This window comes from Phyllostomus discolor, chromosome 4 (genome assembly GCF_004126475.2).
Source record: "Phyllostomus discolor isolate MPI-MPIP mPhyDis1 chromosome 4, mPhyDis1.pri.v3, whole genome shotgun sequence".
Taxonomy (NCBI): Eukaryota; Metazoa; Chordata; class Mammalia; order Chiroptera; family Phyllostomidae; genus Phyllostomus; species Phyllostomus discolor.
Window position 1 is genome coordinate 29,617,956 of NC_040906.2, and position 10,856 is coordinate 29,628,811.

General features: G+C 41.9%; 1 protein-coding gene across 1 annotated transcript; it reads right to left on the reverse strand.

Annotated features, from left to right (window-relative positions):
- Positions 1 to 1,980: 1,980 nt before the first annotated feature.
- Positions 1,981 to 10,830, reverse strand: MAIP1 (matrix AAA peptidase interacting protein 1). The gene is made up of 5 exons (XM_028509571.2): positions 10,241 to 10,830; positions 5,681 to 5,752; positions 5,100 to 5,226; positions 3,757 to 3,904; positions 1,981 to 2,365 (listed from the first exon to the last, which is right to left on the reverse strand). Exons 1-5 carry the CDS (start codon positions 10,691 to 10,693, stop codon positions 2,287 to 2,289), a joined length of 879 nt encoding a protein of 292 aa, XP_028365372.1. The 5' UTR covers positions 10,694 to 10,830; the 3' UTR covers positions 1,981 to 2,286.
- Between the last annotated feature and the right edge of the window lie 26 nt (positions 10,831 to 10,856).

Genomic DNA, 10,856 nt, shown 5'->3' on the forward strand with positions numbered 1-10,856 from the left:
TTTCTTCTTGTCTGATTGCTGTGTCTAGGACTTAGTGTACTGTGTTGGATAAGAGAGGTGAAAGTGGACATCCCTGTCTTGTTCCTGATCTTAAGGGGAATACTTGTGGTTTTGCCTGTTGAGTATAATGGTGGCAGTGAGTTTGTAACAACACATGACCTTTATTATGTTTTAGTACATTTCCTCTATTCTCCCTTGCTGACGGTTTTTATCATACTTGGTGCTGAATTTTACCAAAAGCTTTTTCTGCATCTATGGATATGACCATGTGGTTTATACCGTTCATTTTGTGTATGTAGTGAATCACATTTATTGATTTGTGAACAATATACCAACCTTGCATCCCTAGAATAAATCCCACTTGATCATGGTGTATGATCTTTTTGATGTATCGCTGTACTCAGTTTGCCAGTATTTTGTTGAGGATTTTAGCATTTATGTTCGCCGGGGATATTGACCTATAATTTCCTTTCTTTGTAGTGTCTTTATCTGGTTTTGCAATTAGGATGATGCCGGCCTTGTAAAATGGGTTTAGGAGCCATTCCCCCTCTTGAATTTTATGAAATAGTTTGAGGAGGGGTGTTAGTTCTTCTTGGAATGTTTGGTAAAATTCACCTGTGAAGCCATCCAGTCCAGGGCTTGTTTGTTGGGAATTTTCTGAGTCAGTTGAAGGTCTTAATGGAAAAAGACTGATGCCCCCAGAAGAAGTGCTGCCAGACTCGCTTCAGTGTGACCTGCATCTCCTCCCCGGGTCTCTAGCTGGCTGGCCTATTCTGCAGATTTTGGACATCCCAGCCTCCACAATCTTGTGAGCAATTTCTAAGTAATCAATTGTCTAATGTGTATGGGTCCACTTCTGAATCTATTCTGTCCCATTGGTCCTTAACAGTTGTTATAAAACAGGCCTGCTGACAAATTCATACTGCCTGTGAAAAGGTCTTTTCTCACCTTTTCTGAAGGATAATTTTGCTGAATACAGAATTGTTGTTCAATAGGTTATTTTCTTTGAGCATTTTAAAGGCATCACGCCAAGGTTTCTGACTTGCAGTTCAAAAATAAAAATGCAGTCATTCTCTGTATAGTGTGTTTTTTTGCTTCTCCAGCGGCTTTTACAATTTTCTCTGGTTTTCAATGCTTTATGATGTACTCAGTGAGGTTTTCTTTGTGTTAATGTGCTTGTTGAATTTCTTGGATATGTGAGTTTATAGTTTTAATTAATTTTTAAAAGTTTGACATTTCTTATATTGTTTTTCTCCCCCCACCCCAACTTCTAGGACTCCAAATTCAAGTATGCTGTAAGATGGATATTATCTAACAAGTGGCTAATGGGCTGTTTTATTTATTTTTCCCCTTTGTACTTTAGAAAGTTTCACATTCACTGTGCAGTGACCAATCTGCTACAATTCTATCCATTCCTCTTTCTCATCTAGCTAGTGACCAGAGGTAACTGAATAGCAACACTGATTTTTTTTTTAATCCTGACCTGATGTTTTCATTGTTTTTAGAGAGAGAGGAGGGAAGGGGAGAGAGAGGGAGAGAGAGAAACATTGGTTGCCTCCTGCATGTGCCCCAACCGGGGATGGAACCTGAAACCCAGGTATTTGCCCTGATGGGGAATTGAACCTGTAACCTTTTGGTGTACAGGATGACACTCTCACCAACTGAGCAACCCAGCCAGGGCAGCACTGATATTTAAAAATAACCTTCCCTGGCTGGGCAGCTCAGTTGGTTAGAGCATCATCCCATACACCACGGTTGTGGTGGTTCTATCTCTAGCCCGGGCACATACAAGAAGCAACCAATGAATGCATCATTACATGGAAACAAGTTGAGGCCCCTCCCTCTCCCTCCCTTTATCTCTCTCTAAAAATCAATAAATAAAATTTAAAAAATAATAAAAACCTTATTCATATTTGAATTATTGGTTTGAATGTATTAACTGCAAATAAAATATTTAAGGACTATTAATTTAGAAGTGTGTAGTTTTTCAATACCTCCTTTATTACCTATAAAATTAGTTTGTGTATATACACACATACACACAACAATAGTGACCATGACACCAGCAATGGGCGGCTGCAGTTTATTTTGACCTCTCTCACAGAAGGCGACAACAATCCATGAGAACGCTTTACTGTATCATGCCAGTATACTGTAAGGAGTATAGTGATACAGAAGTAATCCACAAACTTGGCTAAGTGAAGATCAACTGATCCAAAATTTTTCTCCCTTGGTTTTTCACAGCAATTGCTAAAAGTCCAATAAGCTGATTTTTCCAAGAAAAGATTATTCCAATAACTTGGAGTGATCAATCCGTGAAATAGTCCAGTCAGGCTTTACTCCTTGTGTAAACTCCCTGTGAAATCTAGGGGAAAAAATGTCAAATAATGTGAATCCGACATCAGTCCAAACACTCTTTAGATAACTAATGTGCAAGTGTCTCTCAGAGGCAGCTGTTGGCAATAAGCTAATGGTCAATGGAAAGTAAAAATCAAAACAAAAAGAAGTTTTACAAAAAATATCCCCACAAAATCAAAAGTATTAATTATACATTCTCAACTAAAATGAGTATTTTTAATGGGCTGATCTCCCATGCCTGCTAATCCTGTGAGAAGCTGGGGTATTAGTCTGTCATTAAATACTAGCTATAACATATGCCTATTATGAGGAGAAATATACTGGATATGGTGATGAAAACAGCATTTTAGTGTGATCTGGTTTATATACATTGGATCAATCTTGAAAGTAACAGAGCTTACGAGCTGCCTGTGGTCTTGGCAGGGAATATCAGAAGAACTAAAGGTCAGTACTGATGACACTGTTCTTTAACTATAAACGTTATCTCAAACTAGTGTCGCTTTTAAATAATTTGCTAACCTCCTACTAGATAGTACCCTTAAGGGCAGGAACCTGTTAATTTTGTATTTGAACCCCTTCTAAGGTACCTGGTAAACAGGAGATGGTCAATAAATGTCTAGTGAGTGGACAGTCCACGCATGTGCCAATTATGGCAGCTCTCACTTTCCAGCAAGGGCCATAAACATATCTCCCATCTGCAGAGCTGGTCTGCAATGTGCCCTTGCTGTTGCCCCGTAAAGAGGTGGAGTCTCTCCAGGCCCTTTACCTTCGCAAATCCTGTGACTGCTTTGACAAATGAACTACGGCAGAAGCGATGCTGTCCCAACCCTGGGCATAGCCCTTTAGTGGTTTAGCATCTTCTGTCTCTGCCTCTTGAAAGCCAACCACCATAAAACATGTGACTAGCCTGAGACTGCCACAAGCCCTCGCCACGAAGAAAGGCCTTGTAGAATGAGACATTATGTGGAGAAGCCAAGGAGCACCAAGGTGACGCACGTGTCAGCGAAGAAGCCATTGCGGAAACGGATCCTCCAGCTCGTCACCAGGGTTGATGCCAGGTGAAGCAGAGAAAACCCCAGAGCTGAGCCTTCCCAAAATTCCCGAGCAGGAAAATAGCAGGCAAAATAAATGGGCTGTTTAAAGCTACTGAGCTTTGGAGTGGTTGGTAATGCACCAGCAGACAGCTGCCACACTGTTTAATTACAGTCAGAAACATTACCTCCTTCTAAGTTCTGAACACGCCTGCTTCATGGCCAGTATGTCATTATGACTTTTTCTCTTCATAAATAACTTGTCAAATTTCAATGCTTTCTTCCTAAAGCTCCCTTTTGTTTCCATACTGTCATGCTACCTTCCATTTTCTGGAGAAAGGAAACAATGAAATGGGATTAGACTTACTCATAGCTTGCGCTAAGAAGCTGTTTGGTTTCCACGTTCTGATCCCCCAGCTTAACCTGGAACACGCTGGCTCCACTCAACGTTTCACTGGGGATGTTGGCACTGGTTAGATACCAAAAGCACATCAGGATGCTCACAAACTTCCTGCCTTAGAGAAAAAAAAACACACAAATACACACAGATACAAATCACAATCATCTATCACCCATGCATCCAAAATGAAACAGAAATTGGTAGTAGTTACACAGTTGTTACAGATCAAATTTTTTGCTTATTCCAGGCTAACTTAAGATACCTCTATTGCTACCTTTTTATTTTCAGAAAATTCTCTCAGAGCAAGTGACATATTTGCTCTCTCTTCTGAATCACAATAATAATCGCTACTATTTAGTGAGTATGTACTATTTACTAAGTGTACTACATACATTTGTGGCATTTTCTGAAATTATAACAGATACTTGTTGTCAAACCAAAAATGAGGGGGAAAAACATTTCTTGCTGCTAGGTAATTAACACCAACTGCCGGAAAGAAGAAAGGCTTCTGTTCTACCTAATTCACTTTACCATGCCTAGTGATTACACGTCTTATGTAAAAATCAGGCAGTGACTAGGCTACTAAGGTGCAATTTAAAATATTAGGGGAGAAAAAGCATTTATGAAAAATATGTACAAGTACTTTTACAAATGTTTCAAATCAGAATTCCCTGTGTAAGCAAAAGCTAATTTCCTACGTGCCTGGCACATAGCACGCACGCAAACATCTGCGGCAGGAATAAGTCCATCAGCACGTTTTCAGGAATGCTGCAGGGAAAACGTGTGCACTGGACAAGACGACGAACCGAATCAGCACTGCAGTTCCTTTCAGCTTTTCTCACTGTCTCCAGGTAAATCCAGTCTGGGAGTTCTGCAGTCAGTAATACTCTCAAAACAGTCTTTAGCTGATACTATCTACTTTTTCCTTTACTCCTGCTATTTAACATACGGCTGGACATTTAAAATGCTGGTTTGTTTCCTTTGAGTTAGGAAATCTGAAACACAAATATTTTTAGTTTGAGACATGGGAGCAGCTTCTCCTGGGCAGACTCTTTTCAGCAACTTCAGTGACCATGCTCTCTCTGGTGAATTAAAGAGCAGTACGGAAAAGTTCCAGATGGAAGGGTGTAAGAAACTATACTGTATCTGAACTCTTCCAGGGCTAGGTCTTCAAACAATGTATTATTTTCCCTGAAGTCCTATAAATATCCACTTACATCAACAAACTCCCACTATTTTGTGATTTCCCAGTAGTTGAGCTCATCTGGACAACTGTGAATCATTTAAAGTGGCCTGTGCCCCGGCATTACCTTTCTCATCGTAGTAAATGGAGATGTCTCCTGTGGACGTGTACACAATTTCATCTATGTCAGCGGCAAGGGCATTTTTGTGGTTGTCAGGCAGTGAAGTAACCTTTTCTTTCAATACTTGTAGCACCTAAGTTTGGAAAAAGCAAACTGTAATTCACCTCTTGAGTTTTTGAAAGCTTTTCAAGAAGCTCAATAAGTTGTTCATGGAATGTATTTTTCTAATCCTATTTTTAAATTTACTACCATATTTACTCAGCTTCAACAGCAAGGCTGAAAACTATCTAGTTATTAAACTAGGTATTTCTAACAGAACAGTCTAATGTAAAAATCAGGCAGTGACTAGGCCTGAGAGACTAAGAGCAACTGAGAGACATCACATTTACTTCCTTATGCCTTGGTAGCATGTCATTCTATGCTTTTATATAACCCAAAGTACCCAGAAGGAATGACACGGGGACTCGACTCTGGCTGATGGCACACACAGTATTTTTAAACATATATAAGGACAATGTACTGCATATCATTTGATTGCAAGGCAATAATACATTCATTTTCAAAGGAAAATTAAAAGCATATTTTACCTCTTTGGCCACAAGTTCTTCCAACAAATCAAATTTACACTCTGACAGCAACTTGGACACATGCGCAAAAGCCTTAAAAAAAATTAGTGGGAGGGTGGTGATTATTATTTCAAAATGCCAGGCAGAATACCGTACAATGCACAATTCTCAAATTTAAATAGCTAAGTGTAACAAAGACTCTTTTAAGATAAAGGTGATAAACAATGTCAAGCACTAAGACATCACTGTCAGGCACGACTCCTGGTCAGCTGGCTTTCCTTTTCTCATGTGGTCTCCCCACATACACAGCAGTAAGTGGGCAGACTGCTAACTACGTGTCCACTCTCAGGACCTGGAAAAGATAAGGCAGGGTGTACACAGTAGTCCCTGCATAAAAATCCTCCTACATATTTCCTTTCAAAATAATGTAGCGTGAACCATTAAGCTAGATGAGGCAGGTTTGGGAAAGTGGCAGAAGAGATCATGAGTTTCTATGGCCTACTGCAGTGGTTTCGACTGTGATGTATGAGGTGCCACCTTGAAGCCAGGGAACCCCCTGCAATGCTCCACATCCCTAGCAGTGAGAAATGAAACTGTGCACGGGACCTGACCTGTCTTCAAGTAAGGAGAAGGCAAGTAGACAAGTTCAAGAACAAAGACGGGGTGAGAACAAGATGATGTGGGAGCATGCGGAAGAGCTCTGTATGTAAGCCAATCTGGGAGAACGAGAGAGGACTTCCTGAAGGAAGTAACATCTGAGGTGAAATCTGAAGAACTGGCAGGAGAAAGGATGCACAGGCATATCAGAGAGACAACATTACATCAATTATTATGGGCTGAATTGTGTTCTCCCCAGATTGATATGTTGAAGTACCAGTACTTCAGAAGGTGATCATATTTGGAGATGGGGCCTTTAAAAGGATGACTAAGTAAATGCAGGTGAGCCCTAATCAAACCTAACCAGTGTTCTTGCAAGGGGAAATCTGGACACTCAAGGAGACACCAGGGAGCACATGTGCCCAGAGGGAAAAAACCACATGAGGACACATGAAGCAGGCAGCTATCTGTAAGCAACGGAAAGGGGCCTCAGAAGAAACCAAGCCTGCCAACCCATTGATCTTGGACTTCGAGCCTCCAGAACTGAGAAAATAAACTTCTCTGGTTTGAGCAACGCAGACTGTGGTATTTTGTTATGGCGTCATAACAAACTAGTACAATGAAGCTGAATTTTGGGAAAATGCACAAGTCCAAATGGACTCAAGGACCCCTTGCAAGCACCTCAGGGGTGCTCAGGGTTCAGAGACCCTTACACATTTTAGTAAGCCTTCATGTGTGGAAGATGGGTAGTGTTTTGGTAAAAAGAACCAAAGACTATAACCATCATATTGAAGCCCAACTGTGAGACTCTAGTTTGTGTGCTCAAGAAAGATTACACCTGAGCAAATTATCTTACATAATAATGAACCATTTGGAGGCTGCTCTGATAAAGGGAGGTTCTGATGATATAGGAGTGTCCAACCTAAAGAGGCTTTTAGGAAATAGCCCCCCTTTGCATAGCCAAGCTAAAATGTGCAAGCAAAATACAGGAAAACAAAGAGTAAGTGATTAATGTGGTTAGAGGGCCATAAGAGGGGAGATTTGTCAGTATGCACAGATCCATCGTGTGATACTGTGATACAAGTAACATATACTGGGTCTTCACTCTGGTTCCTGGTTCAGAGCTCCTAACCTGTTCAACCATTCCTGAGTTCAGGCTAGTGAGGTGACTCTTAGAAGATGGGGGATGGCTGTGGTTAGAGGTCTGGAATTTTCAGCCTCACCTCCAGACTTTCAGGGAGAATATGGTATTGGGGTTGAGTTAATTACCAATGGCCAATGATTTAATTAATTATGCCTACATAATAGAACCTCTATAAAATCCCTGAAGGAAAAGACTAGGAGGAGAGGTTCCAGGATGGTGACCCTCATTGATGCGGGAAGACTGGCACTCCTGGAGAAGGCATGGAGACTCCACACCCCTTCCCACATACCTTGCCATGTGCATCTCTTCCATTAGGCGGTTCCTTTAAAATGAACTGGAAATAGCAAGTAAAGTGCTTTCCTGAGTTCTGTGAGCCATTCTAGCAAACTACTGGGGGATGTGAGGACCCCCAATGTATAGCCAGTTGATCAAAAGTACAGGAGGCTGGGACTTGGGTTGGTGTCTGCATTAAATCTGGGGAGTCAGTGATGGAACTGTCATAAGCTGGACTGATAAGGAGTATCTAACCTACAGGCTTTTAGGAAATAGCCCTCTGTTTCACAGAGAAAGCTAAAATGTGATGAATGTGGTTTGATGGCAGTAATAGGGAAGACAGCATGCTATATACACATATTAATGGAAAGCATGGTCTATGGAGCTAATAAAGCCATTTATAGCACTGGGTCACCTATTCTCCTGGTTCAGGTGATAAATAAAATGCTTGCCCGGACTGTACTTAACCATTTCAACTTTAGTGATTCTGGGTAACCAAGACTGCTTGTGGAGTGGTCACAGGGCAGTGCACCTCAGCAGTCACTAGCTATGCATCCTTGGGCTGATCATTTCACTTTTCTAGAACTTGATTTTCTCATCTGTGAAAGAGGATTAGGCTAGAATGATAAGCCCTAAGGTGCCTTTTCATTTTTATGTCCTATAATTAAAAAAGGAAACATTGTAAAAACTTGATTTAATTGATAACTTGATAGTCACAATCCAAGATAACACCTTATTGCTGGGAGGTCAGCCTAAGGAGAAAGGGCAAATGGGGCCCTTGAGAGCAAATACACTAGTGTTTCTGCACCAGACCGGATTATTCCCAAGCCCTCGAATCACACTCCTGCAAAGGAAGGTATAATCACACTATGACATCTAGTAGGGAGGAGGTTTTTTAGCCCTGTCTTTTTAAATCTTAGGTGTTGAAGAACTAATCTGTTTGATCTGAAAGATATGTTAAGTAACCAGTAATTTAAGGAAACTGCCAAACATATGCCATGGATGACTCAACGTCCTTTTCGGGTATCAGAATAGCTAAATACACAAAAATTGACTTAGAAGAGACAAAACTACACACAGACTGGCTGATGAAGGGGTGGGGATGCTACTTAATAGCAAAGTGGGGGAAGCTAAAACAGCTGAGAGCTGGAGGACTTCTAAGATCAGAGTGACTAACGAGTATCCCGTGCTTCTGAGTTCAAAGGCACTAAGGCCTGACCCCTGCCTATGGTAGGGAGATGATTTTCATTCCTTATTGACACATAAATAAGCTCAGCCATGTGCATGTCATGAGGTAGACAAGTTCCCATGTCACTGGCGGGCATTGTGGAGAACAGCAGCATCATGCAGATTTACCTCCGAATGGACAAGAGGTCTGGAGACTGACTTGAGCAGAGGGTTACCCCTTATGATGCTATTAATCAAGTTCTCTTTGCTTTTTAACTTTTAAATCAAGACATAAATCAGTCAAGAGCTGCTGAATCAGGAAAGGAATTTATATTGACACTGATAATAACATTTAATTTATAACTGACAGGTCATGTAATATAAATAGATGTGTTTTATAGAATTGGAAATAAATTAGGAGTAAATATATCAATACCAGTATACCATCAACTGTAAAATGATTACATTGATGACATAATTTTAAGGTACATGGAGGTATGAATGGCAAAATAAACTATGACTGTGTTTTTGTCTATCGATAGTTCAAAAATGTTTGGGGATGACAAACTCTCTAAAAGGTTCAAAAGGAAGTTATAGATGGACTTTCATCCTAGAAAAATGCATGAATACACAAAATCTGCAAATCTCAGGAACCAAAGTGACCTACATGTCTCAAGAGTAAGGTGGAATATTACCAGCCACTCAGAAAGAGGGACAGAACTGTCACGGTCAGGGCAATGACTCACCCAAAGCCCTTTCTCAGTGTTCAGGGTGCTTGGCACTTATCAGTGACCAGACTGTCTCAGCGAATCCTCGAAAGGGGAAACTGCTCATCTCTAGGTTATTCTTTAGGAGGAGGATGGGGAGAGGTGGGAATGAGGGCAAGAGGAGTAAAGGGCAGAGGAGCTCTGACAGTAGCTGGCAGGAAGTTTTGATGTTCTACCCAAAATAACATTATACACTTTAGAAATGTCATCTCATCTACTCTTCAAAACAGTCTTACCCACTCATTCATTTATTCAGCACACACTTATGGAGTACCTATAATGTGCCAGACACTGTCTTTTTCATTTTACAGAAAGTCACATTCAGAAAAGACAAAGCCACGTTACTTTTAAGTGTTAGAAACGGGCTTTGAATCCATTTCTACCTGATTCAAAACCTGTAGAGAGTGAAAAAGGTAATTGGAGGACTTCACCCTGGTGTCTCCATCAACAAGGAGGACCTCGGCGACATGGGAAAAGAAGCAGACACTAAATTTAAAGTCAAGAAGTGGCCGAAGGGTCACTACTAAGGTTTGATAATGTGGGAGCCAGTGAGGACACCTCACTGCTAAACATTTTTTGCGTGTAATAGTTGAATGTAGGAGGCGTACAGGTCAACTCCAGGGAAATACAAACCTGCTTCGCTCCCTCTGAGAATTCTGTGATGTTGAACTCTTTGTCGAAATAGGCCCAGATAAGGAAGGCGTAAATTCGAGTTCGAATCCAGTTGATGGGGTTGGAGAAACCCAGAATGAACATCTTGGTTTTCTGGCGTTGCTGGGGCTGCTCCTCAGTGCTGTAGCTGCGCCGAGCGCCGACTGGGAAAACGGGGAGGGCTGCAGCCAGTCCAGGAGGGCTTAGCAGGGGACGCTGGGGTCCCAGAGCAGGCAGTGGAGAGGCCGCACAGACCCAAGTGACTGAAAGGAAAGGGGCTGTTCTCGAGCCGAGGTGGTGGCGGCGACAAAAGCAGCAAAGTCCAGCCAACGGCGCCCTCACTTCGGCTGCTCCGGAGGTCCAGGGTCTGGCGGCTCCGCCGGGCAGAGACCCACAAAAGAGCAAGCGAGGTGGAAGACGAACGGCCAGCGCCATTTTTGTGACCTTTCACCCCTGTGCTTGCATGTGCACAATCGAAAGAAAGTCGGTCGGAAACCGCCACCTACGCTGGGTTCGGGAAAGAAGCTGAAGAGTACAGCTGGCCTTTTGCTGCCACCTCTGGTGAGTCCGCCCCATCACCGCTCTCCAGCGACTCAAT